The sequence below is a fragment of the Echeneis naucrates genome, chromosome 7 (assembly GCF_900963305.1).
Source record: "Echeneis naucrates chromosome 7, fEcheNa1.1, whole genome shotgun sequence".
NCBI lineage: Eukaryota > Metazoa > Chordata > Actinopteri > Carangiformes > Echeneidae > Echeneis > Echeneis naucrates.
In genome coordinates, this window is record NC_042517.1 from 2,952,247 (window position 1) to 2,976,408 (window position 24,162).

A 24,162-nucleotide genomic window follows, 5' to 3' on the forward strand; every position below is an offset into this window, starting at 1 on the left:
TCCACAGCTGAGGAGGAAATCTTTGATTAACACGTCATGACAATGAAATGCGCACACAGCACGCAGACACACTCAGTATATACTGTAAAAGTCCTGCTGCTGTGGCCCCTCAGGAGAAGTTCGGAAGTGCTGATTTTGATTAGCATAGCTTTGAGTGAGCCAAGCCTTTGTCATGCATTTGCCACGATGAATCAAGTTCAACATCTGCAGCCACCGGGCTGTCACCACAGAAAGATTCGCCAGAGATGAAGTCGATTTGCACATCAAACCGAGGACTCTTGTGCCACAACCAGCTCATTTGCTGTGAAAAATATGCTCACACCTGCTACAAAGTTATCAGTGTGACTATCACAACCCCACCTCACTTATCTGCAGCCTATAGGCAGAATCCTGAATTACATCAGAGAGATTTGTTTGAAATCTGATGGATTATGAACTACTCTGTCTATTGATAACAATCTCTCAGCAGTTGTCTTGATTATCACATTAATCCACCGCTGGCATGCAGGAGGCATGTTTGTTTTCCTTAAAGCAGTTATTGTAGCCGCAGCGCCTCTAAATTATTTAGAGAGGGAAATGCATTTATAGGAGCGACACTATTTTGTGCTCTTTCTAACTGTGCCTCATGAATTATTAACAAAGAGGATAAAAAGTTCTGCTCAGTTAAACCTGCGCCGCTTAATGGCTGTTTTATTCTATTTAATTTATAGCGGACGGCCATTTAGGTTGATTAATTTATAATTATCAGTTGTACCCTGAATGAAGAAAACAATAATTCATCATTTTTCTTTCTTTAACTCTGCTGTGATATTTCCAGCTGATGTTATTCTGAGTTCTGTTTGTCTAGAGCAGCATATAAACTCTTGTTCACCTGGTGGGGATTCATTTTGATGTAAAATTTGCCTAAAACTTTAGCGTACAGAAAGGATTATTATTATTGAGGGGAATAAGGAAGGGGATGAGGGCTCTTCTTGGTAATGGCACATTACCTTTTCTTGACGGCAGGTTATTTCCCAGCTGTGTTGGAATGATGGGATTTAAGTTACAGAGGAGCCCAACGCACGCAGCGGCGTTATTTGTCTGATCCATGGGACACCCGTGGACATTACCATTTAAATAATGTAATGGCGTGGGGAAGAAGTGCAACACCCCAGGTTTATTTTCTGCCACCATTAAAGCTGATACGCAGGCAGTGTTAGCAGGACTGGGGGGAATTATTGACTCAATTACTTCTGACGTCTAAGCTTGCGAACGCAGGTAGCCGCGGACCTGCATCCTTTAATAAGGCCGCAGGGCAAACGAAGGGGGGAGACTTCGCATCAGCTGCAGCAGAGGTCGGATAGTAATTGACTCTTTAGAAAACCCACAGCCAGAAACAATTTGTTATTTGTCTGTTAATCAGGATTGGCCAAGAAAAGTAGATTGAATCTGCAGTAACAGGAAATGCAGTAGACCCCAGATCCAACCTTCGAGGGAGAAGGGGGCAGATAAGCTCTCAATTATCAAAGTTATCTCCGAACAACAGCCCACTAAAGTAGATATCGTAGTATTTACGCCCCAGTTTAACTCAGTTAAGGAAGGGAGTCAACCAAGTGCTGGTTAAAGTCAATATCACTTTGTAATTAGACGAGAATGAACTCATTTTTCTGATTCTTTATTCGTCACAGGGTTTATTAAATTACTTTGATTAATGGCAATGTTGGTATGAACTTAATTAAGGGATTAGATCAAGCAAGTTCATTTAAGGTTCAATATAATGCCAAAAAAAAAAAAAAAAAATCAAGCCAATTAGATTTTCTTCTTCTTCGTGGAGATATTTTTTCCCAAGCCTTCAAATATGGTATTTGAATGTTCTGATAAAAGAAGACATTCATTTAGATTAAATCCACAGAGGTGTATGAAAAAAAAAAAAAAATAGACATGCTCTTTTGTTCATTAACTGCAGTTTCCCCAAAGATTTATGGAAATTTCACAAGAAGCATTCACAGTTATTTACACCTCCAAAGTTTCAGGACTGCATTTGAAACTGAAGCATTAAATTGGTGTCTAACGTTTACCTTCTTAAGACTTCCTATTATTTAACCGACCCTCGATGACCAAAATCTCTGAACATAAAACTGTCGGAGTACAAACTGCTCCAAATGAAATTTGAACACAGTAAGTACAAGCGCCGTGAGTCCAGCTGTATACAGGACTTATTATCACACCGCGTTAGCTCCTGCCAGATGTAGTCGTGGTTATGTGAGTGTGTGTCAGCATTTCTAAGGGACAATTTCCACACTTTGTAGACAGCCTCGTGTAATGATCTCCCTCTCACTCACACACACACACACACACACACACACACACACACACACTTAAACCCTCATCATTAGAGGCTGTAAAAACACACACAGATCACAATCGTAGGAATGGAGGAGGAGGGGGGGGGCGGCTGATGCAAGTGGGAGCCGGGAGTCACAGGTGGTTCAGCTCGGGGGAAATATATCACATGAGACACTCTGACCTGCGGGGACCAGCCAAATCAGCCGACTTGAGAAAAACAAGCCCAGTGTGGCCGTTATGAGGATTTTTTGTTTTTTGTTTTTTTTCCTAAGCACACAGAGTGGAGATGGAGGGCTGGGGGTGGTGGTGGTGTCGCAGCCAGATAATTGTGGTTGGGGGGAGGGGGGGATCATCAGTCTGCAGAGATCAGTGGTGTGTTGAGTACTCCCCATGCTTGTTTTGTTTCATTTGACTTGCTCCTTTAGTACAGATGCGATGCAATGTTTGCATTCACACATCACCTGGGGACAAATGTGGTTCATTAAGCCCACAAATGTTGTTCTGTGCACACACACACACACACACACACACACACTTGCTCTCTCTTTCTCATAGAACTCATACAGCATGTTCATCCATTTGCAACAGTCTTGCCCTGTTGATGGTCACACCCACTGCACACATACAAACACGTATTCAAGTGTGTTTGTGTGTAAACACACTTGAGAGACACTGAAAGATAGATAAGGATGAGCCGAGGACTGAGACAAGTTGCCTTTATCTTCTGCATGCTATGCTGCTGCTGCTGCTGCTGCTGCTGCTGCTGTGTGTGTGTGTGGGTGTGTTAGTCCCCTTGGATGAGCACACACGGCTGAGGATGCAGCTGAGAGCATGAGTTCTGACCGAGAGGAGTATGACATGGTCTGTCAGAGAGCTGTGACCTTAATTGTTGACCTTTGCCTGCACAACAGCACGTTGCTGGACCAGGATACCTGCCAGGATTTCCTCTTCCTGTTGTCCAGCCACAAAGAACCGGGTGAGTATTTTGATTAACTTCTGCTCTGCGTCTGGTGTGAGGCAGTAGTTTTCATGCCGTGCTTTCTCCGTCTCCACGCCGAGTTCTTTCCCCCAGAGGAAAGAAGATGGTAAATGATTTTGTCAATGGATGCCTGCGGTGGCTACAATCTGCCTTTTCTATCATTTAACATGCAGTTTTTACATTTTTTGCCTTTGCAGAACACATGTACGGTCACGGACGGTTGCTCAGATGCGGGTTCGACTAAACGTTCTACGCCAATGATACATCTTTAATGACTTTCTTCTCAGCCTCAGGGCTGTGGGAGCAATAGGTGTATAAAACAAACTCACATTGACTCCGCAGTCTGCTCCAGAGAGCAGAGCTTCTATACCGTTAATAGATAAGCCTTAAGGCAGGCTAATGCCAGCTGATGCTGTCCCAGGCTCAGAGAGAAAAGAGAAAAGAAACAAACATTTTCAGAAATGTCCGCACGCATGAGTGAATAAGAAATATGAACACATGAATAGGAATCGTCTATGTTACAGTGTGACAGTGTTGTGTGTTTAATCTGCTCTGCAAAAGTTTCAACATCCTGAATTGGATCTTTGACTCATCCACAAGGGAGAGATTTACACATCTGTTGCAGACACGCTTGGCTTTGGCGCTCGTTTAAAGGAATAATACATCTTCTCTTCAAAAGCATTGCTCATGAAGCCGCTCTACCGCAGCCTCTGGCAGACTTTGAGATTTTGAAGTCTTTGTTGAGCGAATGCTACCTGTGAGACGGAGAGACACTGCTTGATTTGTCTAGACAGAAACTTGACAACACTTCACAGGACAAGGTTGTGTGGATAATTTCAGGATATAGATTTAGAAAGACAGACTTCCCCGAGGAATCGGAACTAAAACATTCCCGTTTCGTTGTACAATTTGAGAAATGGTATTTTATTCCTAACTGGAAAACTGGCTTGTGGAAATTAAGTGATCTGTTGCATGTTACTCACAGAAAAGCATGAGCTGTAATCATTTACCAATCCATCTGACATCGTTTTTTCTTCCAACCAGAGAGTTTGTAACTTGATAAGTTCGTGAGAACTGATGGGAGTTCCTACGGTCGGCTGAAATGTGGGTCTTCAGCTTTGTCAGCAGGTGCACAGGAAAGGGGGAAATATCACTTGGCTGCTTTTTCAAAGATGGGTCCCTGTTCACAGAGCACTTGTCACACCAATCCTGACCAAATCCACTGTCGCCTCACATCATCCTCAGCAGAGAAATTGAACGTACATCACAGTGCCACAGGCATCCGCCACTGAGCTGTGGGGACATTAAATGCCATTGCATGTTATGTTGCCATTGATGTAAATTATTTCTGCCAGATGGGAGCTAAAGACAAGCTGCTTCTAATAATGTCGGAGGATGTGTAGGTTGGGGGTTGTATGAAATGTCTCCTCATATATGTCCTCTTTGGTATAATACACAGATTCTGCAGAGACCAATATGTGGTTATACTCAGTACACAGAAACGATGGTGAAGACTTAATCCAAAGTGAAATAAGCACAAAAAGGGTCAGTCTTTCCTTCTTCTAACACAAAAAGCTGTATAATTATAATCCACCCATCCCACTAACGGAATGTCAAATTAAATATTTGTTAGTTGAAATATAACTGAAATCAGCACACACGTTTGTGCACTTTCTCTAAACTGTAACCAAAAAGGGGGAATCCAAGTTTTATTTCTTCCCCACAGGGTCAGTATCAGCTACATCTGTTTCGAAGTTTGGATCTTTGGCACTGTCTGTGCGGCGCAGTGCGATGGCATACGATGTCGTTGGAAAAACACAGTTAGAAACAAAGTCGCCGGAGGCGGAATGAGGTGATGCATAGAAACAGGAGTTAAAATATGCAAAGGAACAGGTTGGCTGACTGGGAGGGCACCGGTGAGTTCACTGACAGTCGGGGATTTGGAAAACAAGAACACACACAGGCAGACTGTCTGTTGTGTCCGTTGTGTTTGTTGGTGTCACCTATAATCTTTTGTTTGACCATTTTAAGCCACTGCTCAAAGATTTTGTCTCTTCTGGTTGATAGTAGGAAAAAAATCGGCTGACAGCCAGCTCGATCTGCTGGCAAGTCAAAACTGTCGGCTACACTAAAGTCCAACGATTGAAATCATAACGCTTTTATAAACATTGATTCCGAATTGAAGTAATGTTTCAATGTTTAAAACATTGTGTAGTCCTGCACGTTTGTGCGAAACTGGACAAAATGTCCTTAAAAACGACCTCAAGAAAAGTGTAAAGCTTTACATTTGACATCTTTAAAATGCATTTTGATTAAAATTTTTGCGAGAAATGTGCATGAAATTAGAAAAAAATTCTAATTTATCTAATTTGTCCAGTTTATGAAAAAGTTTTCATCTTTGCTATCTTGCTGCTGTCTCACACGCAGATCAACATCCTAAAAAAAGTAATAAAAAATAATAAATACCATTTCTATTCAGGCCGTCTGTCGTCACTCTCACTTCGTTTGAGAAAAGTTGTGTTACATTTAATGGAATGTGACTATTTATTGATAACATCACGGAAAATATTCTATCAATTGTGGCTCTGTGGTCCAAGTTGTGTCAGTTTCGGGCCTCAGACTTATCTTCCACCTCTTCAGGCATTCACTTTCATCTTCTTCTGAAAAATGGAAAAGCACAATATTGATGTGTCTTCATGTCTCCTTCCACACAAAGTTAGATGTCGAGTTTCAGACTGGCGACTCAGTTTCTTTTTCCACAGTTAGTTTGATTTTCAACGTTTGCTGCTGACTTTTCCTGTCACATGTGGGTTGACGGAGTGCTTCTCGCTGATGCTATGAATTCACATCTGCTCCCAAACAAGTTAGAATTCTTTAATGTTTATATAATGCTCTTTTTTTTTCTCCCTCTTTGTCTCCACTTTCGAGAACATAAAACTCTTCTTAATTTTTTTTCTGTGACAACACGAAAGAGCACATTTAGTGGTGCGAACATAAAGCTGACTGAATAGTATATCAGCGGCATCATCAGGCTCACACAAGCGGTCGTTTTACCAGAGCAAATTTCCCTCTGAGATCCCTGCTGTCGGCTGAGCATCTCCTTGGTAGTTGTAGATCGATTATGATAAAATAAGAAGGACTAATTAGACAGCCTGGGACTGTACTCCCTCTGTCCTGATGCAGCGGGAAGATAATGACCTATTGTCCTCATTGACCAATCCGAGCCGGCTGATTGCATTCCGCTGAAGGCTCAGATGTGTCGCTGCAGCAGACCCACCTGCTGTTCGTGTGAAAGGCTGCTCAGGACTTTTCCATCGAGATGAACGAGGGCTCAGATCAGCGGTTCCCACTGATCACCCACCCGCTTTAGATATTGATATTCACTCCAGAGTGATGCAGGTTACCAAACACATCCTTTAAGCCTGTGGAACTCCCCAGTGGCTGGATGCACTTCACCTCCTCCACACGACATTCACCCTCATCACAGATTACACCTTCGTTATTAGCTCCAGCTTCAGGTGTGTGGGCTTGAATGGACGAGGCTCATTTTTGATCACGCCCGCCTCATCTTGAGGTTCATTAAGTGAGACCTTCGTCAGCAGAGGACATTGGAATCAGCGTATCCGTCATTTAGCCAGTTTTTCCACCGTGCACGGTATTTTCAGGGACGGATGGTGCATTGCAGATTGGATCCAAAAACAGAAAAACAAGAACATCAAATTAACTGCACTGTGGAGATTAGACCCCCCCCACCCCCACCCCCTTCTCCATCCCAACCACTGTGCCTTTCAATAATTCATACCCACCATCTTCTGTCTTGGTATTTTATTGATACAACATTTCACTGTGGACCACAAAGAGACGCTGAGGACATGCTCTGTTCCTGTTGTGAGAGATAACATTCGGAAAATGTCTATCTCAGCTGTCACCCCAAACGCCACTCCTCAAAGGCTTTGCCTATTATCCCTGCTATCGTTCAATGATGAAACACAGTTTTGTCTCCCTCCAGTGATTAGGGAGGTTTATGTATCCATTTAGTAGTTGCTTCAGATAACACCTGAAATACAGGATCAGTTATTGGCGAGTCTAAGCGAGATGTCAAACACCAGTTTAGTCACGAAATGTTCGCCTTCAAACTTCTTTTATCTCAAAAGCAGAACCTGCGCAGGAAGTTTTGCTGTGAAGCTGCTGGCGACTACACTTAGAGCAGCAAAGGACTGATTTATGGGAAATGGAGTAATGTTAGCCATCAGCAAAATGTCAGTGGTGTGTCGGCAATTTAAACGACAGCAGTAAGATAAAGCATCTAATGACAAGAAGTCAAAGAAACAGGACGACACGCGTGTTACTAACTGTACTGCACACAAACTAAAAAAAAACAACAACTAAACTAACACTCAGTATTTAGTTTGTTGTAGCACAGACACAATTTTACAAAATTAAAAACTTTTTTTTTTTTTACTATTCTTGGATGGATTTGTTTTTATCCTTGACAGTCCAATTAGATAAGTACTGAAAGAAAATTTTCATGTTTCTGTCCCAGTTTTTCAAAGAATTTCACTTAAGCTTTGCCACACAACACGATCAATCACAAGATTTTCACACAGTGGTTGGTAATTTGGTGTTAATTTATCAGATCAATGCTGATATACCAGTTCAGATACGAGAATCGGGAGGGAAAAGTGAGAGAAATGTACATATCCGGCTGTTAATCTTTACACAAGTAGAAACTATAAAATGATCTGATATAAGCGTGTTTTGATGTGACTGGGAGTTAAATTCGAATAGATACAGGCAGACTGAGGTCAGTGAGCCGGTCCAGCAGCAGGATGAAGTAATGAAAGTGGAATACATTTTTCATTAAAATTAATGTACTAAAGACAAAAGTCACACATTGGCCTGAATACCAATCAGCCGTTCTTTATGCGCTGTGTGAACAGCATCACAATCGGGAACACCTTTACGCTCTCCAATCCCCTCTCTGCTGTTTCCTCCCCCCGGCATCTTCACGTTGAAGCTCAATAGCGACTGCGGATGTTAATTTCTGACAATATCATTTGCTCCTCAGTTGAACAGCTGTGGTACTATTAAGAACATGAATCCATCTTCATGAATAAATAATAAAAATCCTTCTTCTGCGACTCAACTGATCAAATGATGCCTTGTAACCAGTGTAAGCGTTTCACAGGACTGCGATCCCTTACATTGTTTTTGTCCTACAAAACGCATCGGCTTCATTAATGGTAAAAGCGCTACGGGGTAAGAAATGGGGGAAAGAGACTGGCCAGCAAGGCCTCTGCTGAGCTATCGAGCAGAACCATCGGTGTATTGATTAAAGAATCAGGCCCCAAGTGTGCAGAACGGTGAGAGCCTTACAGGGAGAGGAGGAGGAACAACAGAGCATGAGATATTTCTTTATTCTTCTTTGCCATCTACCGCACTGGAACATAACATTACACCGCAAATTAGTACAGATACACAACAGCGCCGCACTAATTGACCCTTTGCGTAGCCACACTGTTATTTGTCAACCTTTCCATTCTTGCATGGCGAGAATTTGTCATCGAAGGTTGCAGTCATTTTGGAATCAATTAATCCTCGACTTCAGACAGAGAGAGATGAAAGCAGGTTTTATATTATTGGCCAGCGGCTGGTGATTTATCTGATTATTCCATGACCATCACTGGTACATCAGCTACCTGAGAATCGAACCAAGACACTACAAACTTCCGGAAAGCTGAGGTGAGCTGCAAATCGTATTTAGTTTAGTGACTATTAAGCTCTCATTTACCCGCCTTGCTTGCAGAAAAAAAGTTGCCACAGTAGAGGCGTAATTGGATTGCAATTATCAAATACAGTCAAAGAGTCCCCTCACATGTAGGTAGAGACCAAAAACTAAGCTAAAAGCAATTGCATGCTCGATTTTAAAGTGGCATCTCCCAAATGAAACTCTTGGGACACACATTCAGAAAACGTGGAAATAAAGAAGCATCACTTATCCTTGTAGTCCGTGTGATATACTGTAATCGGAGTGATACGGAAAATCCTGAGCTTTTTTTAATCCCACGTTATAATAATCGACCTGGTTTGCAGTTGCAGGGTTCTTCACATTGTCACACTTTTGAGCGTTATTTCATTGCAGCTTCTTAAATGGCCGCAACCACTTGACGACATGTTGCCTCTTGTTTTGAGATGCAATCCTCCAAACTCTGGACATCTGCAGTACAACCTTTGCCCCACTTTGTGGTGCACACAAAATTAAAGCTCGACATATTCGCTGTGCCTAAATCTCTGATGGATTTCGGAGAGAAGAAAGGCTCCCAGTTGACGTCCTCCCGTCGGGGATGTGAAGCCTTTCACGCCCCTCTTTCCTAATGAAGCTGGTTCTGTTCATGGAGCTCTTTTGTCATAATGGCTGCTGAGCTGTCTGTCGCGGTGAACGCTTCAGGCCTCTGGAGCCGAACACTACAGTCACGCTTTCAGGGTTGATGGTGTGGAACCAGACTCGAGGCCTGTATAGGTCGTCGCGCAAACTAATGTGCAGTCTCCGACGATAATAGAAAGCAGAAAAATGAAAACACTGTGTTGTTCCACCAAAGAACTAATTTAGAACAGAAGTCTGTGAAGAAGCTACTCAAAATTTGTTTAGAGCCCGAAACTGGACTGTAACTTAATGTATTTTTATTTTGTTTTAGCCAGACTTGGTGTTTTATTACCCAGATCACATGTTCAACTTTCAAGAAGCAATTGCTGATAAACTAAACCGATAATTGACTGATTATTTAACCGCTCTAATTTCCAGGACAGAATATGATTGTTGTGTTATCCACGTTGGCATTTTGAGTGACTTTGGGCTGCTTTGCACGGAGCTCTGAGGAGATGGGTGAAATATAAATATTTGTGTTTCAGCCAACATGCCAGCTTGTAACTAATTCAGCTGTCTCTTTGGAAACCAGCATCGTCCATCATGGTGTAACAGAGAAGGACAGGAGACAACCATGTAATGTAACTAAACACATTTACTCCCATGCTCCACGAATACAAATGTGATGTACTTAATGAAATTACACCCACTGCTTTATATTTTGCTGCAACATTTCAGAGGGCGATACTTTCCACTATATTTCCTTGGCAGCTGTTCTTAAGTGAAGCTGAAGGATAACAGGATTTTCAGAATGAGCGGGTATTATCGCACAGGAACATTTTAGGATTACTGTTTTACAATCTTCCTTTTAGATTTCCTAACACACAAAAACAATACGGAAATGCAAAAAGGTGGTCCGTGTCCTTTTTTTTTTTTTTTTGACTATAGCGCACACTGCTCAATATCAACACCATGAAAATGTAAAGAATATATTTAGGATTTACAGAAATATACAAAGCCTGTATTCAGAAACAGCGTGCAAATGATCCGTGAGGATGCTGTGAGTGCACAACAAAGCAGTCACCACAATACAGCTTAAGATTGGGTTTTTACCTTAAAACTGCCACGAACCAATCAGAAGTGAGGCTCAGGTCCTCTCTTCTGATTGGACGAAATGTAAAACTACACCGTGATGAATGTTGGCTGATATCATTTTATAGACATATGAGACATATGAGAACTTTAAGAATCAGATCATTTATTCTAACTTACTGCATTATGACATTGCCATTGTTCAACCTGAATAGTCTTTTATCTTCTCCTCAGTTAATTTTATTTCTGTATTTATTTTAATCTTTCAAAGACTTATTTAGGACTCCAACATGACTTAATGCTTCATTTAAGGTATGGAGTCTTATTCCCCAAATTGGTGTTAACAAAGGACTAGATTAGTGGGTCTTTGCCCACAATTATCTCATTCAGTTCCACGTATGTTATCACTTAATTACTGTCACCGTGTAGATTCACCATCCAGCTGACCAGTTTTCTTTGACATCGAAAAGCTCCAGATGAAAAAGTAAACAACTGCAAACAAACAAGCAACTGAAAACAAACTTAAGACTGCATCACGTTTGAATGCAGTTCCTCATTTAAAGCTACACAAATCATTATTACTTTGAGTTTACGAGCGGATCAGATGACTGCTGTGTAAAGTCAAAGGTGATGCAGTCACTACAGAGTGAATCCACAGTATAAAGGTGACTTCTTTACCGTATGAACAACCATCATCCAGAATTCACTGAAAATTCATTCAAGTGTCAGTTTCATTCAGTTTCCTCATAATTTCATCATTTTCAAACAAAAATAACTCTTTCATCTAACCCATATTCGATATATCACACATCGCATCCTATGATTATGTTCTGTATTATAACATCTGCAGTATCTACAAACACCTAAGCGGCGACTGCGTAAGTGCATCAACTTGTTGAAATTGTGTTGTTATTCTCACACGCGCACACACCTCGGCGGTGCAACAGCAGGCGTGGGAGCTGTTTCATCTGTTCCCTGTAGGTGAGAGATGTGAGATGTTTTCTTTCCACTAAAAACGGAGCGCTTTACAGGCTACGACAAGATGGGAAGGAGGTCCGCGATATTCAAACTTCTTTTCTAATTAGATAGAGACGTTACATGCAAGAGAGGCTAAATTGAATACAAAAACCACAGCTGAAGGGATAAACCAAGGGTGTAATATGAATGCATTGTTTTCTACTCCGACGGCCACAGTCGACTCAACTCTGCCGCCACATATTACGACAGTGATTGAAGATGTTTTTCTTCATTTGTTTTAGGGTTCACCCAAAAGGGGCAGAGCACCAATTTATATATTCGTTGATAAGACAGTCTGTTATGAAGGAGAACATCTTTTTTTAGATTTGTAGACTGCACTTTTTTGTGTCTGCCTATAAATCCTGCGTTCATGAGCTGCCAGAAAAAGTGTTAGTCACAGTGCACCTAGAACATATGGCGCCTTAGGCCCTCCATCAGTTCAGACTGTATCATTCCCATTTCCTGGAATCTCCGCTGCTTCCTATATTTTGTGTTTCACTTATACTGCCATTAACAATCCCCCGAGGAAACATGGCACACGAGAAGTACAATCAGGGAGATGGGGGAAGGACAAATTGAATAACAACCTCATGACAAAAGACGAGGAGGCTTAGAAAAGTGTGTCTGTGTGTTGGTGCGCGTGCTCATGTAGATTTCTGAGACCATCAGTGTGTGTTGTGTCTGTGTGTGTGTGTGTGTGGATAACCTGGGTCATTCAGTTGGCAGAACAGGACGTTTTTGAACATCATAGTAAATCATGATCCGTTAAATATACAGACAAAATTAGATTTTTATCCTCCGAGTTTGCCCAGAATGGGGAAATACAAGTTTGTTGTGACATTTCATCCTGTGATTACATTAGCAAAGCAGACGTAGCCTGGTCCGAAATGATGTTACCTGGGCTGACAAGAATTGATGGAATGACCTTCCAACTTGTCCACCGCCAGAAAATTACACCATGGCCTCAATGTGAAAACAACCACATAGCCCCCTTGTTGCATTTTTATCTTTTGTGTTACATCAGAGGAACAAATGCTAGCCTGCCGAATAATACTCAGCTAGTTTCCCTAGTAAAAAGTATCATGGACAAATAAATATGTAGACATATACTGTATATTGAATTATCGACGTACAGCAAGACAACAAGTTCTAATTACATACTCTGGGGGGGTCAGGTTCCATTATTCATAAACAGATGCATCTGCTGCATCTTTGCATATTTCATTTGTCCATGAGATGGAGTAATAAATATCCCGATACAGATTGTGTTCTTGGACAAATTACTTGAAATTCATTCATTCTGTGACGGGGCCCAGAAAACAATGTGACTGGAAATGTTTGGAAATGTTAATAGTTGAAGTGTAACTTTCCTGAAACATATAAATTATGTAACAGTGTTTTTTTTAAAAAAAAAAAAAAAAAGTTTTCTGCAAAGTTACACGGGAACAATGAGATTCAGCAGCAGTTTGTTATGTATGTCGAGCCACAGAGAAGTGGTTGTTATTGAGTCCGGGCACCACTTTTATAAATGGGGAGCACAAAATAATAGAAATGCCTGCAAAGATATGAGCATACAATTCAACACCAGCACAAATTGCAGCCTTACTGCTGCGTAAAGCTGAACGCACGTCTCCAAAACAGTTTTAACGTCTCTAAGAACCTGCCAGCTGAGCGCGAGTGCGTTTAATTTACCGTTTTTATGTGCGTTTTCAATTTGTGCATAGAAAAACCTGAGTTGCAACACCATGTGCAGCCCCGTACACTGTAATTACTCCACAGCCCAGTAAAGTCCTCTGGGACTTAGTTTATTTAATGTCATCTTGATACGCCTCGTTCTTCTTCAGTGGTTTTTATGTCACTTGAATGGAGAATCAGCACTACCAGCTGTCTATTAGGAAAGCTCCTATCTACACAGCCAGGGATTTAGATGTCATACAACCAAGGGGAAGGGAGGGGCGCGTAAGAATGACCCTCAAATGTTCTCAGTTCTCAGAGTTCGAGTTGGCATGAGCACAGCGGCGGTCAGCTACGAGCTAACAAACAAGACAACATGTCAAGTTTTAGCAGGCAGCGGCGCTCAGAATTTGTGATCCATCGTGGCGACTTTTATGACTTTCGTTGAAATCTGGTGGTAAATCAGTGTGTTAACGTCTACAGTGAAATGTTTAAGTGGCATTAATGTTACAACAGGTGACACGTGTCGGCAGAGGGGCTGAATCAAGCCGTCCTAATTTACAAGCTCTCAGTAACAACCCGGGGGTCACTGAGGGAAACGCACGCTGATGGTAATTTATCCCCTCGTAGATAGTAGCCCCCTCTTTGACAAGCTAATCCGCAGCCAAGCGTGTAATTAAACACAGAGCCTGGTATGCTGGTGCTGCATGGCGTGCGTGTGACATGACAGTGAGGCGGCAGTCAGCGCCATCACTTTGGTAACTAATCACCTGACACCGGCTGTTACTGACAAAACACGGCCTCTAATGCATCCGTCGAGCCAGGTTTAAATTAAGACGGAGACCAGAGACATTACTAGGTGATGAATGGAGCTTCATTATCAAAAATTTACCTCTGATGGAAACGTTCTGTCAGATGTGCAGCAATTTCATCTGCATAAGGCCGCGACAAATCACAGATATGTCTTTTTCAAAATGTTACGCCATAAGGCTGGAGGCCAGCAGCAGAGATTCGGAGCGTCAGGAGAATTCTCCCTTCGCAGTGCTGGAGCCGCATCACATCACTGTATGAGCAATCCATAATCACCTTATTGCAGCAGAAGGAGCTCAGATACCTGAGGGTTCGCTGCTGAGAGTCTAGACAGCAGTCCTCTTACTTTCCTACATTAGAATAATAACAATAATAAGCTTTAGTTATACAGAAACTTCCAAAAAAGTGCTTCCCAAACTGAAAAACAAGTATGCACAATTCAACTATAATAAAATCAAGAAATAAGCCAAAGACAATGATCAAATTAACATAATGAGCAGTAGTGAAATCAGAGGTCAGAAGAGAACTCATTAGTTAGAAGCTAACCTATAAAGATAAGAGCTTTGTAAAAGAAGACAAAGAGGTAGCTTGAAGCTGGTCAGCAGATCTGGCAATATCAGATGGGGCGGGACTGTCCAGTGATTTAAAAAACAATTTTAAAATCCAATTCTGAACACCTCAGGTGGCCAACGCAATGAGGCAGGACTGCAGGAGATACGGTCTTATTTACAGGTTCGAGTGAGGAGACCCACACTTACCCCTCTACTCTGGTTTATAGATCGTGACCAAGTCTCCTTTATGTTAAATTGGCATCTTCCTCTAAATGAAGTCAATTATTGTACAGCATTTGTCTTTATCTCTCATCAGAAAATAAACATGTGGCGTGTTCATACCACCATAATGTAATAATCTGAATTTACAGAGAGAAGGGTGGAAATAATTCAAAGTAAATGGCGAGAGAGAGAGGATGACATAAAATAGAACCTGTCTTTGCCGCAGGGTGAAGCTAAACTTTAACTTTCACAAGCATCAATTTCGTAGAAATAATAGTCGATCCATTATGTGTCTCTATCAGGCCTGAATTAGAGGACTCCAAATTAAAGGGAGCAAACACTATTAACACAACTGTCTCATTAACATCACAACTTTGTTTGGGGTGAGGGAGTTACCTGATTTGATGCACAGCTACTTAATTATCCCCCTTACTGTTACCAAGATGGAGGACGCAACAGAAACATAAAAATTAATTAGGTGTCCTAAAATTCCTTGGCACATCAGATCTCCCTCCACAGCAGGACAAACACTGGTCTTATTGCTCGCCAGGCGCTGAGCCTAAACCAAAAAACAGAGTCAATCAAATGATCCAACCAGAGCAAAACAGTGTCGTCTACTCCACGGTGGGAGGTTTGAGTGAACAATCACCACAAATGATGTTATTTCAACCATACTACGTTAATAAGAAAAATAAAACATTAAACCAAAGCAAAGTGTGACTTCCCTGTCAGTCTAAATGAGTTTTGTTTTTTTGTTTTTCTTTACGTGTAATGTGTTTTAAAGATGGTGACAGGCAGATAGTCTCCTAGATTCATTGGATCCTCTTCAGCGGATCGTTTCGTGTCTCTTCTTCTTTAGTTCATAAAAAAAAAAACACATGTAATTGGAATTATAATGTTCCAGCTCAGCCAATATTGTTAAAAATGAAATTATATTAAACACTGAACCTACGATTGATGTCTTCTCAATGAATGTGAGTGCAGATTTGTGTCCACCAACGTTTGCATGCTGCTAACACTTTCTGAAACAGATCGCTCACTATCCAGTCTGAGATTTTTATTGTTTTTCCACACAGCTTGGATGAAATATTGCCAACCTCCGACTGAAAAAATAAAAAAGAAAAAAAGAAAAACAGAACAATGAACTGTGGCTACGCGTCTGTGTTCTTTAAAAAATGTGCACAGGGAGCAAGAAGCAGTGTTGCACTAGAAACCCTCTCCTGGATGTATATTATATATGCTCTTTGTATTTAGGCTCCCACTAACACAGATGAACTGCTGATTTTTTTATTAGAAGGTTTTCATGAAACAGTTTGAGACCTGTGATCTAAATATGTTTTTTATATCCGTCTGTGGCTTCATCACATTTACATATTCATCCATATTTGTTATTTAGAGGAATTCTTTAAAGAATTTGATCCACTTGAAGTTTTTTTCTTTTAGAACTGGTGTGACATTATTATTACTATTTATTTATTTATTTTTGGATGATGTTACTCAGCTGACAATGAATCAAAGATTCCCCTCACGTAAATCCACTGTGTGCACACTGCACTCTAAAAATACACATCACAGTGAGTGGGCTCTGCATACCAACTAGCAATTAGCCTTTAACGTCCTATACACCGTAAAGACGGGGCGTTATTCTTGAGGCCAAGGCCCCCTTTGGTGCCGGGCCAAGGCTTAAAAAGAGGATGTGTCAGTGTTTGAGAGCTGCGCTGCATTGAGAGCAGAGCAGGTCGGCCTGAGAGGGAAAGGGAACGCTCTTTATTGATGGCACAAACTACGGGAAGAAGAAGCCCGGTAATATCCGTCCTCTGTCTTTACCTGATTAGGAGATGATATTTCCCTCTGTGGTTCAGCAAAAAGCCTCCGGGCTGGACTCTTAGCAGGACTGGCAGTAAGGCGGGGGGGTGGGGGGGGGGGCAGAATCATCACCTGCTAGTCTTCAGTTTGAAGAAGGTTGCTTATTCTGATACAGCCTAATTTCTAAGTTTCTAAGCTGTTAATGATGAATAGATCCTTTTTTTTAATGTTCTGTAAATCAGCCTTAAGCCTTTAACTACGGGGTTGTGCACCTTTTCTTTTTTAAATGTCGCCTGTGAGCACCGCAGAGACGCCACGGTGTGATTGGGCATTCGCTGCGGTCAGACATAAATGTCATTTCTGTTGAAAGACTGAGGCTAAAGATACATCTTCCCTCCCGACCAGCTGTTGATCCACAAACAGCATTCAAGAAGATTTTCTTGAATTACAGTGCAGACCTAGTTGATTTGAGATTATTTTATTATACTAAAGTAAGGTAGGCAATGCTTTAATTTGAATGTAAACGGCTCAGACTGCACGAAGAAACGATCGCTTTGTGTTTTCCCTTCAGACTGAATGGGGACAGAGTGAGACTCCATGTTGTGCCACGGTGACTCTGGCCTGTGACATCTCCATGGGCCCAGCCTGATTGTTCACTGGATACACAATGAATGGCTTTAGATAGCAGAAACTGGTGTGATCAAATGACTCCAGGAGGCTGGACGTGACTGTGTTTTTACCTTTTATTTAAAAACAACGTGTAAAAAGGTCACAAGCAGCAGCACCCTCGCAGTTCCTGAACGCTTTGTGCAACATCCTGAAAACAGAAAGATCAGAGAAGCCATGAAAGCTTTTCTTGTGCTTTGATAAGAATGACTTAGAAACATTATGACGCGCCTTCAGAGACAGAGAGTTCTACATGGTTTAGAACTCTAAGCTGGGTTTGACGTCTAGCAGGTCTAAATTATATATATATATATATATTGGTTATATATCAGAGTCTGAGTTATATTAAAAAAGATCCTTTTTCAAAAGCGAGAGACCAGAGTCCAGAAAATTTCAACAATTTCCCATCACTAGTCTCATTCAGTCAAAAGAAAACAATAAATACAGTAAAAAAAAACAATAAAACCAGGTTAATCGCTGGGTTCTGTCAGGAAGATCGGTATAACATTACTGTATTTTGACAAAAGAGAAAGAGGACACAGCCACAGTCCCTGATTCTTCGCTAAAGCAGAAGAAAATGTCCTCCAGTCCTTGAGATATGCTTCAATGCTTGCACCTGTGAGCCCCGTCTTTCGTAGATCTCTGCTCTAACCTTCTTCACATCCTTTCTGAGTCAACGCGTGATTTCAGGTCAGCCATGCTGATGTGCAGAAGAATTTCAGGCTGCTGTATTAAATTTCCTCAGTTCGGTACCTGTGCGGATTCTGATTTTATTTTTTTGTATTCTCCGGGGCATCAGTGCCCGAGGGAAAGCCACCTTCCAGCCCCGATCCGAGTTCCATTTGAACTCAACTTAAGATTTCCTCACTCGACCACCGGCTGTAAGCAGATCCCATGTGTATTGCTGGGGCCAACGCGGACAGGAGGCTCTTGATGTACGGTTCATTAGCAAGCTGCGTTGTGCTAAAGGCATACCTGGCGAGGACTGACCCTGCTGGAGCATTTTTGAAGTGATATATGTATTCAGGCTCTCGCTTTCTCCCCATTCAACAGCAGCGAGGAGACCAAATGAGCCCCGCTGCAGACAACAGACAGCAGCAAACCAGAATTACAAGCTTTAGTTTTTGTCCTCCAGGCACAAAACACACATGAGGCTCCATGAGCTCAAATGATGGCCGCTTGATGGCTGTGTTTAAAAGTTACAACTCAGCGGGATAAGTAATGCATTTTAAGTAGGCAAAGCAAGATCAACCAAATCACCCCGCTGTCCTTCCCTTTAAAAGCAGAGCACACTGTGCCGGGGCACCCTGACATTTCTGTGATGGAAATAATGATAAGGAGTCCAGAGCCACGACAGCTTCCCCCAAGAGTATATTTTAACTGTGCGTCCTTGTATAGGAGGCGTTAAATATTGTGAAGAGTAAAAAAATCTAAAGAGGTTTTTGTTTTTTTTTCCCGTTTGTATATGTAAGAAATAAATGTTCAGCTGAAGGACAAGCAGCCTTAAAAGATTTAAACTAATCAAAGCCCCTATAGGCAGCAGAGCCCCGTCCTTCACCTTAAAACATAACATACCTGACAGATAAGTGCTTGATAGTTAATGCTGATGATCCAAACAGGTTTATTTATCTTATCATTTGCCTAAATTTGTTTCCATTAGAGCGTGGAGGTCGAAACATCACAGCAGTAACGATCAAAGACGGGTCAGTGAGCCGCTTTCGGAGAGAAAAAAAAAAAAATGTTAAATTAATGTTGGCACCGACCTCATCAGCAATGAATTTCTTGTGATGCTAATGCAGATTTTTTCAGCTTCATGTAGTTTCCATGAGTCATTTGGGCAGAAAAGTATCAAGGGCTGCCTCATTTTCTTCAACAGTCTGGGCAGTGGAGGATGAAGACTCCATTGGTTGTAAAAGGAAATCTATATTGTGTTGAAGCATATGGGAAAATGGCCCTCGTATTCAATTTCAGACAGAATTTTACTGATGGGTTTATGGTCTCAATTTTAAATTATTGCCTCTTTTAGAGGAAAATAGATCATAAAAGAGAATATGAATGAGGGTGCGGCTACTCACTCAGATTCTCAGATTTATTTGTATAGCGCCAAATCAAAAGTAACATCAAGGCACTTTACATACAGAGCAGGTCTAGACCAAACTCTTTGTAAAATGATAATATAATTAAGAGTTTAGGAAATATTCAGGATTGAGTACTGAGCAGATCAGATCCACATTTATCTCCAGGTGTGGTGTCTTGTTTTTATCATGAGATCATTAACAGAAAAGGGAATTTAAAAAATACACGTATAGACAGACATAACAGTGTTATAGTACATCATTTCTTATGTTGTTTTGCTCTACCCATGTCCAAAAGGGAAATATCTCTTTACCATTCCTGGAAATCTCACTGCAGTGGAGTCCAGGATTTGAGTCTGGTCCTGATTTTCAGGACTTGTGACAGGTCTTAAACTTGGGCACCGATGACTCAGAGCTCTGGCCCACTGGATGTGTCACACATGCTGTGTTTTTGTTGTGTTGTGTTTCATTTCAGCGCCCAAGTTCACAGGTTAGAGCCTGCTGCCTGTCTGAGACAGCCCACGCCTGTAAAGTAAAAATTACTTACATCCTCCAGCTAAAAAGGAGAGAGCGTTTTCTATGTTTGAATTCCAACATGCCAGATTGAAGGTTACAGAAATTTCTTGATCAAAAATGGATCAGAGGTGAATTTAAAATGAAGAGAAATCCAACATTTACGAATCATGCAAATCTTCCGTGCGCAAACGTTGACCACAGCAGATCAGCAACGGCAACACACACAACTGATTCCAACCTGAGCTGTAACCAGGTTGAGAGAGGGACGTTCAGGACAATCCCTCAGATTTAAATCACAGGAAATAAACTCCTTCTGAAATGCTGACAGCTGCATCATTTGTGCTGAATGAGTTTTTATTTGTGTGTCACTGCCACCTGACTTCAAATCAATCCTGAACACAGTTATCGCTATAAAAACTGTAAAATGGGCCGCCGACATGTTGTGGGAGAGAAGAACAAAATACGTTATAGAATCATGTAGTGGAGTGAACGTACTGTTGTGTTATTTTGGTTTTGTTGTGTTTGTGCACATAGTTGGAGAGAACAGTGTAGCCTCCCCTGCTGTAGTGTGGCGTGCACTATGTATCACAGCTGTTTTTCAGTTTGGTCCCTCAGGTGGAGGTCAACTCTGAGTGATCTCTAATCAGTCTTAATCCATTTACATTAGTCAGCTACACATGCTGAGGTTACTGCTGTTGCAGAGGGGAGAACTTTATCATCTATCCAGAGGAAAATGTCCATAATCTGGTTCTTGCACATTTAGAGGTGAACTCTACTGCCCACTGCTTGGCGTCGGCTCCTTCATGCCTTCATTAGCTTATATCTCCTATCTGTGTGTTATCATGCGTCTCCCAGGCTGGTGAGGCGCCCAGGTAGCACGGCGGTTTGTGGCTGCTGCTGTTTTACTGTGTTGTCATTTATAAAAATATGACCTTGGATGCATTTCAGCTGCTCCCATGACAGGCCCTCAGTGCCTTCTTCAACATCATCACTGTCAGCCAGGAGCATAATTCACTGCCTGCAACACTGCAATCAGTTTGGGGAGCTTATTGGTTCACCTCACGTGCTTTCTGCTCTCAAGATGGAATCCAGAACAAATGCCTGCTGCTGCTCACCGCCTCAAATCCAGCAGAAGAGTCTCTACACGTTAATTATCACCAGTCACTGCATGGGCCATACTGATAGTTTGACTCAGGGCCTGAGAATCCCCCTTGTGTCCTTTGCTCCACACCCCAGAGACAGGTCACGGCCCTCATTACTCTGGACTGCAGGGCGAACTGCATCGCTCATCTCATGTTTGACTTTAAACAGCTTCATGCAGTCTGCTGGGACGCACTTTGCATTTATAATGACGACGCTTGGTGCTCTCAGGAAACCTGCACTGATCCTGACCTTCTCCTTACAATGTTCTTCAACATGAACATGTAGAACACAGACTGCTGCTCACCTGCACTACCTGCAAATTCGTCTCATAAGCTCAACTGGAAAAGAGCAATATAAAGATAAAGCATTTTAAATATTCCCACCGAAATTATCATTGTTATTCATATCATCAAGGTTTTGTTTTTGTTTTTTTTTATGTGGGGTAAATATTTCAAAAATAATAAAACATAATCTGACATCGTTTCACCGAGTGAATTTAAACATGAAATAATAACTTGTCTGACCTTTGTATTACAGATAAGGACGTGGGTCCAGCAGCAGCGCTCGGTTTTGCCTGCTGTGTGTCCTCTCTTTAAACAAGAGAACAGTAAATGTACTAATGTCTTTAGGAGCACACACACTGCAAACAAGCCTGTCACCTGCACTAAATATGACAACATCTCTCCGAACACAAAGACAAACTCGTCTGCTGGAGTGAAAAGAGCCAGTTAGCCTTTTTGCTTGGTTTATTTCTGCTTAAAAAAAAACAAACTTGTTTACATCCACTACGACAGATATATGAAGGTGTTAGAAGACTTTATGAGGAAGCTGGAGTAGCCTGACAGAAAGTCTCCAGGCCCGGGCCTGTTGTGTTACAACAATATTCCCGAACCAACTAAAGTTGTGAACTGGATGCAAACTCTGGTCCCTGATATGGCGGCTAATCCGGCAGGTGATCACATTCCCTTTGCATTTTCTGACTAGATGCTCACATCGTCATATAGAAGCATCATTTCTGGGAGATGGGGTAAACAGCTCACCTCAGCTCCACAGCTTTCTGCGTTTTTGGCAGCCTGCACCTTTTCCATTACAGTTCGCTCTCACTTCTCTTGTGAACCTTGTTTCTCATCAATAGCAGCAGGCAGCTGTTTGCGGCAAAGAAATGTTAATAATAAATCCCCCGTGCGCTTCCCGATAAGCACCTAACAGCAAACGCAGAAAGACAAGCAGGTGAACACAAGTGCGGCATTTAGATGTGCAGTTAAAGAGGTAAATATTTCCCTCAGGAGCCGACTGGACCGGAACTAAAAGACAAGTGAAAATTGGAGCTAAGATTTATGGTGTGGCCAGAAATGCAACTCCAAAGGAATTCAGATGTGCTTTCATGACTTCCTGATGTGTAATTTTCTTGCCTTTTTTCCTGTTGCCACATTCACAGTCCCCAGAAATAAGTTACTGCAGTTATATATAACTACTTCTCTTTGCTCTGATGTCTTTGCCAAGTGGAAAGACGTGATAAACTGTAGCGTCGTCCTAAACCTCTGATAACAGCTCAGGTCTCCATTGTTTCACTGCTCCCCGTTAACTGACCAACATAATTAATTAAACAAGCTTCAGGAAGTGTGAGTTTGAAATGCTGACCTTTAATTAAAGCACCATAAATACTAAGATTAAAGTGATTTCCAGGGATGTGTGTGCAGTTATGTCTGCATGAACTAGAGCCAGCTGGAGCTTTGGAACATCCCACCTGCAGTACTTTAATCAGCAGTCAAGACAGTATATGTTGTATTGAAGTCTATGTGAAAATGGCCCGACTACTGACTCAAATTATCAACTCAACAAACGAGTTCATGCTCTCTGTCTGTATTTTTAAGCCTTCAGTACAACCTAACCCAACCCAATGTCCATTTAAAAAAATAAAGCAGGGTATGCATAAGAATGTGACAGAAACCAATCTGGGGATTCAAGCAGTTCGAGCAGAATTGGATTAACTGACTTTTCAGAGCTCTTTACTGACTTTATTTCCGAGTCGTACCAAGTGACAAATGAAGTGACTATCAGGAAAAACATTGTTGTGCAGAAGAGAGTTGCCAGGGTAAATTTTGGCTTTACTTACACAATGTAGCTGTATTAAAATACCACAGATGTGAGTAAAAAGATGAAGGGCTGAAATTGAAACGCTATGTCGTCGTTACATCCAGAGTCACACAAACATATATATCATCTGTTCAAATGTAATCAAAATTAGGCCACTCAACGTTTGAGATATCATGTTAGATGAAAATATTGACAGTTAATTATATTACCGTCACCCTCTAAGTCCGAGCCCTCGGTAGAAGATAAATGATGTTTAGAACATTTCATTTTGTGCTCAGTCTGATAGCGATGTTTGTTTGGCTAAGGTTCATCAACAGTCCACCTTCAGCTGAAACATCAACGTCCCTCCACTCGGACCCATCAATGCCCCGTCAGCTGCCTGTCCAGCCGCTGTAAGCCCATTGTCTCGCTGTTTGCTTCTGGAAAATCAATCTGTCATGTGTTGTTATTGTTTGAGGGATATTGTTGCTTATGTTGTTTCAGCACAAAGGAACGCTGCATTATGGGTACATCAATTTCTCTGATATAAGACTTACTAAACTTTTTTTTTTTTTTTTGTCCTTCTTTGTTCAGTTTATGTATGTTTCATTAGATTGTGTTTTGTTTTTTTTTTTTCTTGGATGGAGATAAAGGGAGTGACACGCAGGTAAGAGTCTGGTGTGATGGGAATCAAACTTGTCTGCTCGGAGTGTTTGTGCCAACATGGTACGTGCCCTAAACACTTGGCTTGAGTTTAACTGTGTTAACTCGTAAAAGGATTTACTGTGAGACTCACAGGCTGAGCTTTGTCTCAAAGCAGACACACTGTTACAGGAGTTGACCTTT

General features: G+C 41.6%; 1 protein-coding gene across 2 annotated transcripts in view; it reads left to right on the top strand.

Annotated features, from left to right (window-relative positions):
* The first annotated feature begins 3,156 nt into the window (after positions 1-3,156).
* The window catches only part of syt6a (synaptotagmin VIa), a 50,545-nt gene continuing 29,539 nt past the window's right edge, over positions 3,157-24,162 (top strand). Inside the window, exons 1-2 of one of the 2 annotated variants that reach the window (XM_029506659.1) lie at positions 3,157-3,305; positions 6,696-6,703. In XM_029506659.1, the coding sequence (XP_029362519.1) occupies positions 3,157-3,305; positions 6,696-6,703 (157 nt within the window). The remainder of the gene's footprint in view (positions 3,306-6,695; positions 6,704-24,162) is intronic. The other variant, XM_029506658.1, reaches the window with a different exon arrangement.